The sequence below is a fragment of the Alosa sapidissima genome, chromosome 18, assembly GCF_018492685.1.
Source record: "Alosa sapidissima isolate fAloSap1 chromosome 18, fAloSap1.pri, whole genome shotgun sequence".
NCBI lineage: Eukaryota > Metazoa > Chordata > Actinopteri > Clupeiformes > Clupeidae > Alosa > Alosa sapidissima.
The window spans coordinates 7,773,708-7,794,340 of NC_055974.1; the positions used below are offsets into that span (position 1 = coordinate 7,773,708).

At 42.5% G+C, this 20,633-nt stretch overlaps 1 protein-coding gene across 1 annotated transcript in view; it reads left to right on the forward strand.

Moving 5' to 3' along the window:
• oxct1a (3-oxoacid CoA transferase 1a) overlaps nucleotides 1-20,633 on the forward strand; it is a 39,541-nt gene that overhangs the window by 17,596 nt on the left and 1,312 nt on the right. Inside the window, exons 11-15 of the mRNA XM_042070327.1 lie at nucleotides 810-858; nucleotides 1,042-1,114; nucleotides 3,543-3,618; nucleotides 10,231-10,320; nucleotides 17,335-17,415. Of these exons, the coding sequence (XP_041926261.1) occupies nucleotides 810-858; nucleotides 1,042-1,114; nucleotides 3,543-3,618; nucleotides 10,231-10,320; nucleotides 17,335-17,415 (369 nt within the window). The remainder of the gene's footprint in view (nucleotides 1-809; nucleotides 859-1,041; nucleotides 1,115-3,542; nucleotides 3,619-10,230; nucleotides 10,321-17,334; nucleotides 17,416-20,633) is intronic.

Here is a 20,633-nt window from a genome sequence, read left to right on the forward strand (position 1 = left end):
TGTTAATGCACCTGTGGATTGCAAATGTATTTAGTAATATTCTTCTGGATCCAGTTATTTTATGTTTTTCTCTCCAACATGTCCAATTATAACTCCTGTCTATTTTACACTTAACTTTTACACTCAATAATCTTTTTTTTTTTATTTCTTTTTTTGTTTGCAGTGTTTATACTCCTATATAGAATTTCTGCGTGAGTCCATAGATAGGTCGCTATCTGCTATAGGTTGCCATCTTTGCTCATTTTGTCCAATTACAATTCCCCTGTCTGCTAATAGCTGGGTATAGGAGGCCTCAGCTCTCTAATTCTCCTCCTGAGGAGAGAGGGTGGAGGTGGGGGGGTGGGGGTGCTGGAGGCTGGGAGATGGAGATGCAGCAGGCTGCTGCGCCTCGTATCGGATGAAGTTAAATGAGCGGCACCGAGATGTAATGAGATTTTGTGTGATCTGAATCCTGATGCTTGCCCTCCTCCCCATGTATAAATAGTAACCTCCTGACATACACCTCCCACCTGCCTCACAGCATTGCAGCCTCATCCACTTAAAAGAGGGAAATCATTGGCTGATTAACGGAATGGAGACTCTTAAAAACAGACTCTCTAAAGACACAGACTCTCTACTGTAAGAGTGACCGGACTAACATGTTATTTCCCGTAAATGCAAAACTGCTGGGAATCTAATATTGCTTATCTGACTTTGTTTCTTTTGACGAATGTTTGTTTTTATCTAGTGAGTATACGTGTGAGGTTATTCTGGTTGGCTGTGTACACACACGTGTGCTGGTAGTAACTGCCCTTGGCTTTTGTGCTTAGGGCCCATATCCCACAGAGGAGGAGGTGGACGCTGACCTCATCAATGCCGGTAATTTTTTTTCCTTCCTACTTGTATTCTCACCCTCAAGCTGGTGGCTGAAAAGGTCACTATGGAAAAGGTTGCTCTACTTTAACAGAATATCAACATGTCTAACCCCCCCCCCCCCCCCCCCCCACACACACACACACACACAGGTTAAAGTGTTTCTCATGTTTCTCTCCTTCTCTGTAGGTAAAGAAACTGTCACTGTTCTACCTGGGGCCTCCTACTTCTCAAGCGATGAGTCCTTTGCCATGATCAGGGGGTAAGCACATGGTGATCTCTGGAGTTTTGTTTTTGTTTTTTGTTTTTTATCTGGAAAACCAGACAAGCGCTGTGACAACCACTGCATCAGTGTCTGTCCAAAACACCTGCCATACCAACAGATGCCTGCGTGTACCCATCAAAGTAAACTCATCATAAAGACAGTTTGTAGCCCGACACCACATCTTTCCTGTCTATTAAAGTGTAATTCCAGCGGAAATTGACCCAAGGGTGTTTTTCTGCATTAAAACACTTCAAATAGGCCGTGGAGATGTACGCTCATGGCCCTTAGCTAATCCACTATTTGCGATTTGGGGCTATAGCGTATACCAGTGAAAGCTCTGTAGTGGTTAATCAACGAAAAATACTGTCTCCACGGCTTATTTGATGTGTTTTAATGCAGAAAAACTCCCTTGGGTCAATTTCTGCTGGAATTACACTTTAAGTGTCTGTCAAGATCAAAGGAACAATTTGACAAAGAGCTACCACACATAAGGGTGGGGCCGATATCTGAGAGTTGTGTGTGTTTGTCTGATAGCAGGAAAAAAAGACATTGCAATAGATTCAGAATATCAAGTATTAGTGTAATCAAAGGCGTGATCTTTTGGGGCCTGATAAAGCATCTTTGTGACTGCCTTACTGTGGAGAAGGCCACACAATAGAGACACATTTGATTTGGCCTGTGGCGACTGTATCGGCCGCCCATGCCCTTGCCACTTCCTGACATTTCCACACGGTCAGAGCTGGTGTTCTCTTTAATTGAATGTCCAGCCGGCCGATCGGCCAGTCACATGAAGCGAGCGATTGTCCAAGCCTGAATGTTTTTCCTGCCCGGGCGGTATTGAAAGTGGGTAAGGGCGGTGGTGGTGGTTGTGGTCAGCTGTTCGGGGCAGGCAGTCGATGAAGCAATTAGATCAGGCCAAGCTAGTGGGCGCGCAGGGGGCAGAGGACAGGATCAAGCAGCCCGGAGGTAAGGATTGATGGCTCTCCTCGCCGCGCTTACATTAGCACTGCTAATCACAGCGCTAATCACTGGCAGCCCTCTCCGTGCAGGGAGCAGCTTCAGAAGGTTTTGTTTTGTTGTGGCACTGGGGGAGGTGGGGTGTGTTTGTGGAGGAGATGTCTCTTGCCTTTCTCACGTGCCACGCGTCTCTTGCCTTTCTCACGCGTCTCTTGCCTTTCTCTTTCCACACTCAGCATCACGGCCATTTCTTGTCGTCTTGTGCTCAACCACACTATCGGCGTCAATCCATGGCTGCTCCACACAGCCAGGGACGCATGATTTCTCTCTGGCACGCCTCTCTCACTCTCTCTTTGTCTCTCTGTCTCCCTCTGTCCCTCCCTCTTCCCATGTCGCCTGAAGACTGAATTGTCGATACACATATACATTAAACCCCCCCCCCCCTCCATTCTTCCTCCTGCTGGTCCCTCTCTCTCTGCATTTGGCCTGGGCGGCTGACTCATTTCACCACCCACCTTCTCAGCACCGCGTCCCCCGGGAAATCCAATAACTGCCATAAATCTGCCAGCTAATAGCGCGGTGGCAGAGACGGAGCCGAGAGCCTTGGAGAATGGCTCCGGGGGCTGAAGGCAGCCATGTCTTCGACAAGTGCACCCCGCAACCACCACCGATGCCGCCACTATCCCCCTCCAAATCTTCCACGACATTAATGCGCATAGAGGAGAAATGTGATCCAGACCGAGAAGCGAAAGACATCTTTACAGCTTCCTTGACCCATAAATACAGCACTGTAGTAGAGTACTGCATGGCTCGGGACCAAGCAAGTTAGCTCTGTGGCCGCAGTATAAATGGAGTAGATATAGTCGCTGTGTGGTACATACATCTATTACATTGTGAATACTCTTTGCACAGTAGCACATTGACGTAAACGCTAGACAGATAGTTATAGAATGCTGTTTTTGTCACAGCAGCCACTAACGACTGATCTTCTACTGGGAAATAGCCAGCTGCTTTCAAGCCGTCTGACACAGATGGCACATTTTTTGGTTCATTTACTCTTGAAGGGCAGCCGTTATAATTCACTTGCCTTCATTACACAAAGTCGGTGACAGACAGGGCTCCAAACATTATGGTTGCAGTTTCTGAAGTAATTTAATGTTCGAAAATGCTGCTATCTGATTCACTCCAAATTAGAGGCAAGAAGAGCAAGAGCATTTCTATGTAACACACACACACACACACACACACACACACACACTTTTGACACTATTGCTGATCAAGGATACAGTACATGCATTTGAGTGTTCCTAAGTTGTTTGGGCAAACAAAGATTAATTTCATTTATTTCATTTCTGAGATATGCCACTCAAAGAGACCTCTGTTGTATTTAGGAAATGTGTATTATCTCTACAAATATGAATTATGTGTCATCCCGGGCTAATCATCAATGTCGCTCTACCCTTTCTAGCGGCCATGTTAACTTGACCATGCTGGGAGCGATGCAGGTGTCAAAGCACGGGGACCTCGCCAACTGGATGATCCCGGTAAGTTTTTGACACTGCTTAGCACATACCCATTTTCACTCACTCTCTGCAGTCAGTTTCATCACCTTATATGAAATATACCCACTGTCAACCTGTGTCTAACCTGTTGGACATCACTCCTGAGGCCGTCCCAACTTAATGATTGTGTTAATGCAAATTTGTAAAGCTGTGTTATTATCTTGTCAATATTAATGTGGAGTGATAAATCATTGGATGATCATTATGGCTTGTGAGGGACAAGCACTATGTCCTCATTAACTCCCAGGTCTTGCTCACTCTGACATTTTCCACATGGTCAGAACAGAGTTATTGAGCAGAGCCAGTGTGGAAAGTCTGGCCTGAGTAGAACAGAATGTTGTGGGCTACTTGGCACTGATTCAAAACAGTGCTTTGGGAAAGGCTGGATTAGATTCATATTGAATCTTGTTTGGCAATAGCTGTGGAAATATAATGTGTGTGTGTGTGTGTGTGTGTGTGTGTGTGTGTTGCTGTGCACTCACTTAAATGCAAGCACACCACATTTCCCACAACATTTCAGAATTAAATTCCAAGGCCTCTTATTTATATTAACTTATTTTCTCGATTATAGCGTGATTCAACCTCTCGGGGAGCGAAATGTGTGAAATTGGAAATAATTAGAGGTGTCCTCATTTATATCAGCTTCACAGTATGATATCTCTATCTGTTTTGAATTATTTCATGGCTTCAAAGGTACATGCCAACCAAGTACTGATGCTCAAATTAAACATAGTGTTTGGAGCGCATTGAAGTTTATTGAGGTTCATTGCGTTTATAAGAAGGTGAGTATGGAGAATTGTAAATACAATAAATTAAATCAGTAGCTACGGCTTAGCGTTGGTTTAATGTAGTCATATTTGCATTATGGATGGAATGGGATAGAAGGTTTGTTATCACTAAAATCTCTGTTTGTAATTGGCAAACATGCATGGATCATGGAGATAGTGTATTCCTAAGCAGACCCTGGTACCTTTGATTGTTTTAGACCCAGGAACTTGTTGTGGCAGAATGATCTCTATGGTGTTGGTGTGTCTATGGTAGAGTGGTGTGACCTTCCTCTGTGGATGTGGAATTGTATTTTTGTTGTTGCAGTGAATGGCCTGATGTCACTCTTGACATAGCAGTAAGTGGTCTGACATCATTGTTGTCATAACGATAATCATTAGTAATCAGTGATATGGCAGCGGAAGCAGCTGGTCACCAAGGAAGCTCACATAGACCTAGTGGCCCTGAGCATGCGATGCATTCAGCCAGTGGGATAAAAGCAGATTGGAGACATGGTTGGCACTGGTTACAAATGTTATGCAGCCACATGGAAACTCGTGCAGAACCCCAGTATGTTAAGGGCACATGGTCTTTCAGGTAGTGTGTGGTGCTGTCGTTTAGTGTAGTTTGTGATTGGTGCTTTGCTTTTGCATGGTGTGCGTCTCTACTAACTACTTTAGCGTCATTGAAGGATACTGCGATTCGTTCATCGTCCTGTCGCCTCAAAAGATGAAATTAGTTTCACTTTGTAACACAACGTTTAGTATCGCCAATGGTTATTTTGCCAGTTATCACTGCAAGCTGGCTGAATTAATTTATATTTCATGGTCTCGTATCACCGCATCTCTGCTAGTCTCTTCCTGTCTGAATGCGGCCTGAGTACCATACATTAACAGTGGGGTAGATATCATCTTAGTCGCGGCAGATGCCCGTAGGGGTGCCGGTGGACGATGTTCCCGGTAAGTCGGTTTGTAGCCGATTTAAAAGGAGCCATATTGGTCTACAGTATGGAGTGGAATCCAAGATGTCCCACTGTAGTAACTGTGGAAGTGCCCTGGTCAATTTAAAAGAAAAAGAAGGTGGGAAGGTGCCCACTTGATCCCTTTCTGACCCTTTCATTCACCCTGGCTCGCCTGTTGACCACCTTGGTTTGGGGTGTATAACAAAGACGAACGTCATTGTTGTCAAACCAGCAAGCTGTCAGCTGTCAGCGCTGGTGCCTCTGCCTTTGCCTCTGCCTCAGCTCCTACCTCAGCGGAGACTGGAAGTGAATCTCTGCCTTATTACCTGCACCCCCACTACACTCTGGAGCCATCGCTGGAGCTAAAGAGCCTATTTAGTTGCCCGTGCATGAAGAAATGAAGAAGAGCAACATGAGTTATTACACATGGCCTGGCTGAGCAGATCATAAACTACATGACGCTAGTTAGTCGTCTGACTCCTTTTCAAATAATCTGGGAAATCACTTGTTCTGGTCCCAAATGGACGTTTTGAAATTATCTGACGTTAGAACAGTGGGTTTACTCTCGGCGCAGGGCACGTACACCAACAAATGACATCCCAGCACAGTCGACTGACTGTTTTCCTCGGTGCACAAAGCCCACTACAAGAGAGATTAACAGGCAAGCCACAGGTGGCATGCTATAACTCCACATGACTAATTTCACATTGTCATAATGGCTCTCGCAAAAAACCATAACTGTTGTCATAAAAACCATTGGTGGGAGCAGAGGAGCATTCCGCTCATTCTCACATGGCATCAACAGCGTGGGCTTTGAACATCAACGGCTCTCATTGTTAGTTGTGTCAAAGGAAACTCCAGTTAGTCAATGTTTTTCTTTTTTTTTTCAAAGCATCCAACTTCAAGACCTCCATGCTCTCACTGTTTGGCCATTGTTCAGTGCCCCCCCCCCCCCCCCCCAGTCTTTCCCTGTGGTGCTGAGTGTTTACTGCCCCCACCCCACCACCTCCATGACAGAGCTCTGGACAGTCGATAGCGGAGCCCCTCGGCAGCGCTGCACAGCCCCACACTCTGCCTCGGCAGCCAGGGTTATTTATAGGGCTGCCCAGCCCTCGCCCTGTCACCGAGGGACGGCTTTGTGCTGCCCACTCGCGTGTGTGTGTGTGTGTGTGTGTGTGTGTGTGTGTGTGTCTGGGTCACTTGGTTGTAGGCTGCTCCACACGCTGTTCTCGGTGCTGCTGAGTGTGAGGCTCTGTGTGTGGTTGGGTCTGGTCATATACTTGCTTATGTTACGATACTGGAGGGGCTTGTGTTACGGTTATCAGTCAGAAACAGTTGGATGTTTCTCTTGTAGGGCTTTTTAAAATGCAGAAGAGGAAACAAATGTGATTTAACATGTTTGGTAGAGATGATTGGATGCAGTCTCGCTGCGCTTGAAAATTGTTTGAAAATATTTACAGCAATTATTTCTACTGAGAAGGTGGCTCATTACTTACTTCCTTTACAACAATTAATAAGATGTGAAAACCCTCACAGTTTAGCCATAACAGCCCATTCTCTTATGCCACAACAAAGTAATGATTTAAAAATAAGAAAGCAGTCAACAGAGAATGTTTATTTAATTAGATTACAAAAATGCACAGGTGTGAGAGTGAGAATGAGAGTGTGTGTGAGAGTGAGAGTGTGTGTGAGGGTGAGAGTGAGAGTGAGAATGAGAGTTTGTGTGAGAGTGTGAGTGAGAGTGAGAGTGTGAGTGAGAGGGAGAATGAGTGAGAGTGATGAGGTAAATGGGGTAATGCCTCAGAGAGCCCTCGTTCAATCACTTCCTGTCTGGCCCTTAAACTCTTTAGATGAAGCAGACAGTGACGGTGCCGTAATCACAATAATCTCCCATTTACTCTCTGCTACCCTGCAATCCCCTCTAAAGTCCCCCGAGGACAGACGCTCGGTCCAGGGCACAGGGACACTGAAGACACATGGGTTCATTTGGGTTCCTGGACTGACTGACATCCGTCAAAATAAAAATAAAAAATCCATATTTAGAGGACTGGTGACCACCCCTTGCCCCTACAGCTGAGTCATCATGTTAGACTATAAGAGGTAGATATGTTTTGTTATTGTCCGTTTTTGTTGTTTGTCTAGACTTATACTGGTACTGGTATACAAAGTAAGCCATGTGAAATGTTTAGGAATATGGAAAAACAGCGTTTCAAATGTACTTGAATGGAAGAGGAGTCAAGATCGGTAAGGGGGAGAGGTGCAGAAACATCGTCCCCTTGGAATTAGAAGGTTCTATCTACGTTCTGAGTAGTTCTGAGATATTGAGATATTTCATAGTTATACTGATAAGCGGAACAAACCTCTTATAGATATAGATATAATGTCCAAAAATGCATACAACTACACCTCACCTCACCTCACAACACAACACACTTTAGGTCAATATCACACCGAACTTCTCCTTTAAGGTGTCACAGAATAAGAATATGTCAATAACTCAATTTTGACAAAAATGTCAGATAGAACCGTATAATTCTAAGGGGACGAGATGCCCTGGTGGAGGAGCAGACACGCCGCTCATCAGAATCAGAATAAGTGAGTGTTCAGTCTGTTTAGATCAGAATACATCAGAATAAACAGCCTTACTTATGTGCCACAGATATGGCTTTGTGTTGGACTGATGCTTAGCTATACTGTCACAAGTCTCTTGGGGGAGAAATCCATGCAATCGAGGATCTCTGTATTTTTTTCTAGCAGGTTCTGAGTAATATCCAGCTTCAGTTATCCAAGGTATTCACCACTCACCCACTCCCCCTCAGCAACAACTGATGTAATGGTTCTAAAAGCTTTCTAGCCCGAAGGATTTTCTAATTATGTTAATACAGCCTGAACCATATGATTTAATTGTTGTGGGCTTGGCATCGGAGACACAGCTTATGTGTTTTTTTTTTTTTTTTTCCGTTGTTGCTGCTGGAAGAGGGTAGAGCAAAGGAATTAGAAGGCTTAATTTGATCCGTTCCTCGGGAGCCAGGGGAGTGTTTGTGCAGCGCTGTTGCTGCCCGACTTCTCATCCACAAACAGTTGAAAGGCCAAGCACATCTTGAATGGAGCACACTCCCACACTCTACCTCCTCGCCTGTATCCTGCCTTGCCCACGCACAGCTCTCGAAAAACCAAATAACCAGTGCAGGCATTGTCGCGCTCTGTCAAAAGGCCCTTGACCAACGGCTAACAAGTGTGCTGTGTGCTGCTGGTCGCTGTTGGTTCACCTCAGGTCGTAGTTAATTTTGTAAATCATTCACAGAGGGTGCAACTGTTCTTTTGTTTGTAGTTTTCTGTATATAACAACACTGACATTTAGACTTCTTGGCTGAAACTAAGCCCAAATGATTGAGTAAGCCTTAACACCTTACTCTATAGATATGTATCAAGGATTTGTTGTAGATCAGACATGGTATTTGAAGAAGGGTAAGTGTACTGTTGAAAGACATCAACTATGTGATAACTTATTTACCCTGTCTGACAGTGGAGCACTGTGACTTGCAAACCAAAATTAATTTGGCATATTACCCAAGGAGGCGTAGGATGCAGAAGTTAGAATTTCCAAAGCCAATAACATTTTTGAACGTTCATTGCAGATTCAAAAGCAGATGTCATTATCTAAAGCCACTTACAGTTCAGCACAGATTGTTATCAGTGTGGGTGTTCCCTGGGAGTTAAACCCAGGGTTGTGATGTTCGCATTAGTTGTTCTACCAGTTGCTCCACCACATTAGCCACATGAACACATATAAACTAGTGTCACTCTTGTTTAGTGTCCCTCTTGTCAGCAGACACATTATTGATGGACAGTGCAAAGGTACAATCTCAGAGGCTTTTAAGAGTTATGACCAAAAATAAATAAATTTGGAAAGCCTTTAAAACTTTTCTTTGACAGCTTTAAGGTGAATTATGCCTCTATATAAAAAATAGATGTCATTACAAGGTAATAAGGTTGTCTGATAATGATGTGAAATTGTTCTGTCAAAGTTACTTGAGTGGTTTTATAATGGCCTTTTTTGTTTGTACTGTAGGAGGCATGATTTAGCATCTCAGTTGTAATGATTTTGCGAAATGACATTATTATTGACACCTATTAGTGCTATACCCACACCTGAGGACTCAGTGACAGGAAGTACTGCAGGGGTAGACACTGAGCTTTCGATCGCAACTTTCACTGCACATGACATTCGAGAGGCAAGCTGTTAAATGGAATGTATTTTTTTCTGCTTTAACTTTGAGCCACCTTTAGAATAATAACCGCGGACAACAAAACATCATTATGGAAAATACCTCTTGGTTAAGCCTCAGGTAACAAGGTTTTCAGTTTCCTAGCAACTATGTCCCCTTCGTCTGCATGGTAAATAACTAAGATGCCATTTTGCAGGTCTCAAAAAAACAAAACAAATTGTGCTACACTTGACAAGAGGTGACAAAACAGTGGCGAGATTAATTGACAAACAAAAAAGCTCTCCAGTTGCGCTTTTGTAATTGCTCGAACATCAAGGGAGTGTTGTTTTAGTTTGTTAGGGGTTGATTTCCTCTGGCCCAGCATGCAATTCATTATTGCTTTCAAGGTCCAGTTCATCATATGTTCAAATTTGGCCATAAAAGAGGATTACAGGTTAAGAGCCATTTATCTGATTGAATACTCTGTATGTTATGTAAGAAACATAATCATGCTATAAAAGGTGATCTGTATTGTCATACCCTCTCCTTCTCTGATTGGTTTTTCTTTTAAAAAAAACAAAATGATTTTTTTTGCATAGCTTTATTGTTTAACAGATCGGTGAAATTTTCTTTGTGTGTGTGTGTGTGTGTCCTTCCCAGGGGAAAATGGTCAAAGGTATGGGTGGAGCGATGGACCTGGTAGCCAGTGCTGGAACTAAGGTGGTGGTGACGATGGAGCACTCTGCAAAGGTAGGAACAGTCACACACGGTAACTGCATCATGTCATGTTACACTGCTGTTAAAAAGTTGGGGTCGCTCAGAAATATCCTTGTTTTTGAAAGGGAAAGGGCCATTAAAACAACATCAAATCAATCTGAAACACAGTGTAGGCATCATTAATGTTGTAAATGACTATTGTAGAAAGAAAATGGCTGAAGAGTACAGAGAAATGGACGCCTCACAAAACACCAGTGTCAACATAAACATCAGGATGCTGGCCTTCTAGACAGAATTGTAAAGAAAAAGCCAAATCTCTGACTGGCCAATAAAATGGGAAATTTGTACTAAGCAATCTTGAAGAAAGAAGGCTATTACTCCAGTTTGCAATTCCAGGCCAGTCTCCGTGGGCAGTGCTTGATGATTGAAGCCAATTTCCTCCAAAAAGAGGATAGTAACCCAAAGCACATCTTCAAACTATATAAGAAGTAGTCAGCTGATACTCTATCTATAATAGAGTGGATAAGTGGCTCCAAACTTTTGAATTGCAATCTACTTGATGTATCAATTTAATGTAATTGATTTAGCAGATGTCATTATCTAAAGCCACTTACAGTTCAGCACAAATTGTGTGGGTGTTCCCTGGGAGTTAAACCCAGGGTTGTGATGTTCGCATTAGTTGTTCTACCAGTTGCTCCACCACATTAGCCACAGGAACACACATAAACTAGTCAGTCTTGTTCAGTGTTAACTGTCTCAGATGATTGATTATAATGAAAAAGCACCTAAAGTATTGGTAACTATTTAAAAGTGTGCAGGCACACCACATACTTACTATACTATACTATATTATATAGATGTTGACGGTCATTGGTAGTTGCTGACTATGAGGGGATAGATTACGTGTCTTATCATTAAGCTCATCATGCTCCATAAGTGTTCAACTACAGCGATCCTCAGCCATGGATAATGGGCAGGAGGAAGGTGTCTGGCTAACCTGCATGCTAATAATCACTTCAAAGCATTTGCACCATGTTGTTTCAGTGTTTCCCACAGAATTGGATTCAATTTGTGGCGGTAGCTGACTTGGACAAGGGGGGGGGGGTAGTCTTGGTAGTGTATAGGTCTAATTAGAGGGCATGAAAATGCGCTCTACTGTTATCCGATTTCTTCTTATTATTTTGTTACTACGTATTTGTGCGTTTAATTCAGCTTCAACCATTTGACGTAGAAACTTTGTTCAAACTGTGTTGCGCAGGTCTTACTTAGGTGACTTCAGCTATGTATTTATCAACTTTGTAACATTTATACTTTTTGAACTATTAATTAAAAACGACTAAAAATTTCCCCATAGACTTAACATTGGTGATTATGACATCACAGTAGGGCACTTAGACTCCTATGCCAAGTGTTCCGGCCACCTCCAGCAACTGTCTGTCTCAGGCATACAAGCTGGCTAAAGACTACAGATCCTGTTTAACTGCTTCCTCTGCCCACAACTGTTTCAAAATAAAAGTCTCCACTACAATAATTCCCTATTAAATAATTTGACCATTTAAACTATCCAACTATTTAACTTTTCAACTATTCCAACTGTCAGTTATCATCAACTATGCCTCTAGCCTACTATATTAAACCACCACCTACCTAGCAACCAATTTAGCAACCATTGAAATTTAGCATCTATGTCAGTTTCCATAGCAACCAACATGATTATACTAGCAAACCACTGTAGTAACTCCTTTATTTCTGATAGTAGCTACCATGGACACCCTAGCAACAACCTAGAAACGACTTCAAGTACCCTAGCAACAGCCTAGCAACCACATTCACAGTTAAAACCTAGCAACCAACATTAACTTAGCAACCAGCATAGCAACCACCATAACTACTCTAGCAACAGTCAGTTGTCATCAACTTTGACTCCCGTCAACTGTTTCCTCTGTCCACAACTGTTTCAAAGTAAAACTCCTCACTACAATAATTCCATTTTAAATAATTTAACCATTTTAACCCTTTCGTGCCCGTGCCGAACATTCCATTTTTGGTGCTGGATGACCTCCTTACACAAAAAACCTTATTTCTTGAGTATAATACATACCATCAATGGGATATACATACCATTGTAATCAGAAGGGTCAGTTCTATCAAATGATGTAAAATACATATGGTAATGTTGATATAGTAATGAACAGTCTTTGAAAATCCTCTCCAAATGTATACCGAAATTCGTTAAAATTGAATTTCATTCGCATAAAAATGAATTTTCATCATATTTCTATACGAAAAATATAGAGTGTATGACATGTTCAGCAAGTTGTGGGCTATTTAACAAAAAAGACTGAATTGGAATACCATTAACCTTTCAAAAGTTATGATAAATTAAGTGATAAATGTATAAAAATGCAGGAAACGGGATTTAGAATGTTGACAGAATTTGCATTCTCTTTCTCACCAAAAACATAAAAGTATGCATAAAAACTAATAATGAAGTCAGACACAATGGTTTAGATGTATTTGGTCCATAAGAATAAACCATTTATTTGTATATAAGCAAATGCTACAGTCAACAATAATGATATATAAAAGAAAAACATGTACCTTACCAGTAATACAGGAAGTAAGTATACTGTATATTTATTGAAGATCAATTCTGAAGAGACATAGAATACATTTGATTCAACAGATACAACTTCCTTATATAAATTAGTGTAATATGAAAATGATATACATCTATAAAATGTATTATTTATGAAAAGCTAGGAATACAATCAACTTCAACATCACTCAAAAATCAATGTGTCTAAACATTTGAAAGTGGATTACATAGAACAAGCCTGTTGAGAATAAACACATACACACATATAAACACAAACTCACACACACACACACACACACACAGAGGAGGATAGGGAAAGGTGGGGTGGGGAACCTGAAGGTTAAACACAGAGGACCTATGACTCATAACGAAACGCATCCCCTTCTGTAGAATGCCAAATCTGACAGCAATTTTGTTTACCAAAAAAGCAGTCACCTACCGCTAAACTCCAGGCCATACAAGCTACTTTAGTGTTATTATGTATTGTTTTTATAACAAAGCCAACAATTTTTCTTTGGCTCCTGCTGTACAGGAATATGTACTTGATGAAAAGATGACAGAGTAGTAGTTGGAGCAGCTGAAGGCGAGGCTGAAATTTTGACGGAAATGCCTGCCAGCTGTTGTGATAGATTTTCGCCAAAATCTTTCTGGCTGTAGCTACCAAACCTAGGTTCAACACCAGATTCTGCATTGCCAAACTTGAAATAATAAGAAACTACTGAAACAGCAATGTCAATGGAGAAAAAGTGTACACAATATGTATTTCTCATTTGGTCAACGCTCCCTGATCCCTTCAGAGACTTGGTTCCCCAGTAGCAATGGATATTAGGGAGGGAAGTGAAGTCCCATGTCAATGATCAATCCCAGAAAACTGTGAAACTCTTCTGATTACAATGGAACTACAGTGTTACTTTGGGAGGAGAGGAATCGATGTAATTTGATTATCTTTGGAACTGAAATATCAACAACCTTCAAGTTGCAACCTCTTCAATCAGCATCAAAATATCAGTAGGCCTATCACATGATTCACTATTTTGTACGTAGGCCCAGAGGACTGTTAGGGGGCAGGCTATATATTATCAAGTAGGAGTATAGTAAATAATTTAGTCAACATTTTAACTCCATGTTGGTTTAAGTTATAAACAAAACATGTTATAAATGGAAAAAATCCATGGTTCTGCGTCACTGTTGGCAAAATGATCATGATGGCCTATATATTTCAGCCATATTTGGTTTAGTCTTGTGTAGGTTATAGGCTACATCAGAGACTTTCTAATGTGGAGACACAGCACTCAACAAATACTCCATAGAAATGCATGGGGCTAGTTTGTCACGCCAATATGGCCGTTGTCTACACACATATATATATATATATATATATATGAATACATTGAGCCAATCATGTGGTGTGATGTGAATACATTGAGCCAATCATGTGGTGTGTTGTGAAGACATCGTGCCAATCATGTGTTGTGATCTCGCCGCTGGAGCAAGATTGGTGTCTTGAAGCCTTGCGCACGTGCATTTCTGCCGAAATGGATGCCCTACGAGTGCCCAAAAAGCGTTGGCAAATGGCCGCCGAGTGGAGGGACTTTCCTAAAAGGACTTTGGCTACATCTACTTTGCTCTATTATAAATTAGTTTTCTTTAGGCCTTATAGGCTGTATTGTAATATGCTATAATGTTTGAAATATATGTATCTCAATGTATCAATACTTCCCATAAAAGTCATCAGATGTCATCATTTAAAGGGTTATTTTTCAAAATTTTCTTAAGGGGGAGCATGCCCCCGGACCCCCCTAGTATTTGCCCCAAATATATTTCCTTTAAGGTCCTTTTCCAGTGCCACCCTCGCATAGGATTTGCCTCATGAATTTTATGAAGTGTAGGTAATGTAAATATATACGGTAGCCAACACTATAGTACACTAAAGTACTCGAACCATAGGGGGGGGGTGTCACTCCGTGCTACGTATATTTTCCTTTTTTTTTTACCTTTGCCAATCACACCCCTGAGTATTCTAACGTTAGCTTTGAGATACTGCTTGATTTCATAACTTAACTTAGTTTAGTCTCTTCAATGTAGCCTACTATGTTGTGATAAGACCTTAGCAGAGTTCACTTAAATGCAGCAGTTTTGAACAAATTTGCGCAGCATGGTCACGGATTTAATAGCAATTTAGCCAGATGTCTTCTATGCAATGCTTCTATGTGGCAACAACAATCCTTCAACAATTGTGAATATTTTGTTAATGCACATGCAGAGGAGGGTCAGCGGGCTACAAGAGAGAGCGGGACGGGGCTAGGAAAGGCTGCGTTGCGTAAAAAGCGCAGCTCAATGACAATGCAAGGATTTGACCTTATATTTCATTTAAATTAAATTCAATTAAACATAGAATATTAATCTGTGGCGCCCCGCCACAGATTAGTCAATGTATGGGAAACACTGTGTTTTGATGGGAGCCCTGGGAGTGTTATTGTGTGACACCCAGGGCACAGAGCGTAGTGGTGCTCACTCCACCCTTATTGATTGGCCTCTCAGTCTGGCTGCTGCACTGGCGCCCAATATCAAAGTGTAAGGGCGGGTGGGGGGGCACTCATAAAAATAAGACTTGGGTGTTTTATTGCCAAAAGCAGCCCCATGAAACAGTGGACGTGTTCTGGCCTTGGTGACCTCCTTTAACACGACGCCAAGCAACCCTTTTCAGGGTAACACAAAGCTAACCTGTCTAGCCCTGTGCTTGTCATTTACTGTAGCCAATGAAGCCTTCTGTGGCTGACATTCAATCTATATCTTGGACCACAGCTGCCAATGAAGTATTGGAGACTTCATTATTTTCCGTGTTGCCTATGTCTTTGTAATCACAAAGATGGCGCTCTTTGAACACAGATGGTCAGAAATGGTAAAACTGTATCCAAAGACCCATATTCACAGATACAGATTTGAATGAGGATTACTAGGTGAACTATAGGACGTTAATTTCTGTATATCAAAGCCGAATGCACTAGCAGCAGCAGGTGAGCAAATTCTGACTTGAATTGCATTGTATTGTCTGTTGTTCCAAACACTGGAGTTGGGAGCCGTGATTTGAATCCATGGAACACCCACCCTCCACCACCCCCACCTCCGTGACGACAGATTCCAGCTCTACTGAGCGTGCTCCACCTGCCACCTGCCACTCACTTGCATGTCACAATGGCTTTGTTTTATTTATGCAGCTGATGTGCTGCCTAGAGGGTGTGTGTGTGTGTGTGTGTGTGTGTGTGTGTGTGTGTGTGTGTGTGTGTGTGTGTGTGTGTGTGTGTGTGTGTGTGTGTGTGTGAGAGAGAGAGAGAGAGAGAGAGAGACCTCAGCTGTTTTGGGGACACGAGACACACAGAGGCAGGGCAGAGGAGATGGGGTTAGAGCCAAGGCCTTGGGGGGTGTTGTTCACATGCTGCTGCCCCTTAGTTTGCTCAGATGAGCATTGTGTCCCCAGGGGTCAGTTAAGCCTCCCTCTGGAAGGGAAATAACAAGACCTTACCACATCCAAAATGCCCTCACTCTCTCTTTCTCTCTCTCTGTCACTTACCTCTCACTTTCTCTCCCTCACTCTCACTTTCTCTCTCTCTCTCCTCCTCCTTCCCTTTCTCTCTCCTTCCCTGTTTCTTTCATTTTCCCCTCCATCTCTCTCTCTCTTCACTCTCTTCCTCTGTCTTTTCTTTTTCTCTCTCTTTCTGTGTGCATTCTCTTCCCTTTCTTTTCAGTGTTATTACTTTTTTGTCCAGAACCTCTGCTGTTTGTGTCTGCCCTGAGCCCAGTCTCACCCCGCAGCACCCCTGGGAGCAGGTAGTCTGAGTCTCAGGTTCCCAAAGTTACCACACAGTGTAGACTTCCCTGTGCTCTGCAGAGGTGAGCGAGTTCAGTGCAGTTCAGTGAGATTTGTGTTGTCTTCTACTTCATTGTCCTCCACCACATCATTGGTCTACACTGATGCCTGTAAACACACACACACACACACACACACACACACACACACACACACACACAGACACACACACACACACACACACACACACACACACACACACACACACACACACACACACACACACACTTTTATATCTGCCTTTTATAGACTGCTAGTGGTCTATCCTACCTAATGTTTTAATTAACTCTAGCACTAACTCAACTGCCGCTTTATGCAGGTCTCTGTTTCAATAACAACGACAGCTTAATTTGCAGATACACACACACACACTTTTTCCCCTCTGAGACTTGATTTTGTCTTGCTGAATCTGGGCTCTGGCTAAGATGCCACTCTAGTTGGTGCAGCCTTGTTCTGGGCGCCTCATTATCAAAACGTGTCACCCCACTGTCACTGTGATGGGGAGCAGAGTGCTGAGTTTCAGGTGGAGCCATAAATAACTCTCTCTCTCTCTCTCTCTCTCTCTTTCTTTCTGGCACAGGGAGGCAAGCACAAGATTCTGGACAAGTGCAACCTTCCCCTCACCGGCAAGCAATGTGTGGACAGGATCATCACAGAGAAGGTTTGTGCATCAGTGTCCACAAAATTAACTGACGGATGTTCCGTATAGACATGTGTGACGGTGCATTCCGAAAGCTGTTGTGGTGCTCAAAGAGAAGTACTGTGTTTGAAACTTGCACAGTGATGCACTTCAACTAAAATGGATTGTGAAACATAACTATAATTCATGATATTCATGCTGATGCAACGGTGCCTCGATTGTTTAACCTGAAAGAGGATTACTTTCCCGACACAAATCAAGTAAAACGCAAGGGGGCCCTTAAATAATTTATCATTTTAAAGTGAATTGGAAGTAATTTCTCTTTCATAGGCGAGCGCTGTGGTTTCATTCAGTGGCAAGTTGGGCAATATTCTGCAAAATGAGCTCAATGGGGCGGCATAACGGCTAATTCACTTTACCAGTCAGTTCACTTAATACGCTATATATATTGTGAATAGGTTTCTTTTTTTTTCTGAATTGGTTTGAACGATGAGGAAAAATGGCAGGGACAGATCAAGTTTAATTGATACTGCACAAGGTCTGAAGGAGCTGGAAATAACATTGTTTGTTTCGAACCTAACCCAATCAGAAGATCTTAGCAACGACATTACACATCGACTCCCTTTCCCACAAATGTACAGTCGCTCTCCAGAGCCCTGGGTTGTAATGGCATTAGCCTACCAACCAAACCACATGGCCCTTATGGTGCAGACTCATTCATCTCTTTTGAGCGATTAGATGTGAGACGTTGAATAAAGAAGGCCCACTGTTTGTGTAATGGTCACTTCTTCAAGCCCATCAGAGATAATTTAGGCTAACATGAAATAAAGTTTAGGGTCTGTATGTGTTTTCAAACTTTGTATTTGTATTGTAACTATAGCTGATGTCTTATTTAATAATACCTTTGGACCCAAAGCACTGTGTAACCATTCAGTCAATTGTTTTCTAATAAAAAAGCATGGAAGTGAATAAATTGCCGTAAGTAAAGTTAGAGGCATCAGAAGTGACCTTTGTGGTTTGAAACAAGAAAGGCCTTGGCCCCTTTTTTTTCTTTGACATGTTTGTGCACCATCAGCTTGAAGTATTGATTTTACTTGGTTGTGTTGCTTTGGACTGTCTGAAGGCTGTACCTTTTCTCTTAGTGCTTTCCTCTTATTGACCAAGACCATCACTGTTAAGAATAATCAAAGGCACAGGAGTCAGTCACAGGATTGTACTCTAAATGAACCATCAGCCTTTTGAAGCTTCCTCAGTATAGCAGGACATTGGTTGTTGAGAAATCTATAAGCAGGATGTTGCTTCAACAGGTGATGCTCCAAAATAGCATCATTTACTGTTTGATTCTCTGTGTGCTGGGATCAAATCGTTTCGCCTCTATTACTGGTTAACCTGCTGTTTAAGATGTTGTACCTCACATTCTGCTACAGAGACAGCTTGTGTCAGTTCTGTTTTTCTTTGATTTTGCGCTCAGATAGTGGCATGCTGTTCCAGTGACAGATGGACTGTTATGGTCTGGAGCCTAGTACTTGTTGTTTTCCACATTTATGTCATAATTGTGTATGACACGGCTCTTTTCAAACACATCGCACGGATTCTAAAGAAAACCTCAGTCTAAAAGCCTTTCCTGTCCATTGGTCTTGGTATGGATATTGTATGGATATTGTATTGTACAGAGATTCCAAGCACTTGACAGAACTTTATTTTATGTAACAAACACACTTTCCATTTCATGTTAATGTGAGATTATTCATCTCCTAAAAGGAATGCACTTTGCTAAGTAGTCATTAACATGCTTGTCACAACGTCGGGTTTTTTCCTCCAAAAACATTTTGATGTTCAGACTACCTTGTGTCATCCCAAAATCACACACACACACACACAGATACACACAAATCTTACCTTTTGTGGTTGATGTGCAGCCGGGGGCCCTCGCCAGCCTCGTCTAAATATAATCTCCATGTCTGCCTTTTACACCATTCCCCCACCCACTCATTGGGCTTGTCATAGCCTAGCAGTTGACTCATTTTTGACAAAAGTCCCCGTGGCTAGTTGAATGTTACACAACACGGGCCAGACAAAGCAGACTGCAACTACTGAGGCAAAGACTAGCCCTTCTACATTCACGGGAGCGGAGGCTCCGATTGGAGTGCAGTAGCATCGGCGAAAGTCTTTGTTGGTTCACAGCAAAGATCTTCGAGCGTAGCGCTCTACAATCTTTGATCCACAGCTCCATCAGTCGCCCTCTGTGGTCTGGGCCTGCTGTCAAACCCAGAGCCAACCTCAGTCCTGAGAAACAGCTACTTCACCCAGGCACTGGCTAGGCTGGCTAACACCAAGAAAGTGGGAGGCATGTTTATCAGTGTAAACCAATGTGCTACTGTGCTGTGGAAGTCATACAATTACTTAAAGCTCTTAGTTTTTACGTCACTTACTTGACTCAAGATCAAGATGGCTGCACTGAGCTAAACCTGAACTGGTGGTTTCCAGATTTGGTAGGTTTGAAATCCGAGATTCTTCTTTCTACAAGCAAACTTTCTACAAGCAAAACCACATGTATTGTGGCATCATGGATATTTGACTTACTACCAAACCAGTATCAACCAGCATACCACAGCAATTGAACTCAATATCTTGCTCTCATAATTGGGCTAAGACAAATTAGGAAACTTGAGGAAAATTGCGAGGCTTTAGACCATGACTCACTGTTTCAAGTACAGGCACTTGTATCGCTTATGTGTCAAAATGGACTGAGTATGCAGTCGCTCCGCTCCTCCGCTCCTCCTGGTTAAGTTCAAGGGCCTATGTACTGTAAGGCTCACTGGGTTTCTCATTCAAGAGAGATCTTGCCTTCATTCCAACTGCATGAAGTCATGGTTAAGAGGAGAAAAAACAATTATTCCCTTTTTCACTACATAAAGAGGTGATGCACTATAGCTGTCATAATGGGAGGGCTGTTCGATTCAGTGTATGCATATAGAATGGCAGAGGACATATACTATAGGACCATGTTAAATTGAAAAGCTCAGCTGAATGATTTCCTTACCATTCTCGCCTGTAGACAAGCGGTCTCTCTCTCTCTTGCTCTCTTTTTTTCTTTGCCTTCCTCCATCAGTCACACTGTCTCTCAAGCTCTCTCACACACTTGTTACACTCTCTCTCTCTCTCTCTCTCTCTCTCTCTCTCTCTCTCTCTCTCTCTCTCTCTCTCTCTCTCTCTCTGAAATTGCTCTCAAGGGAGAG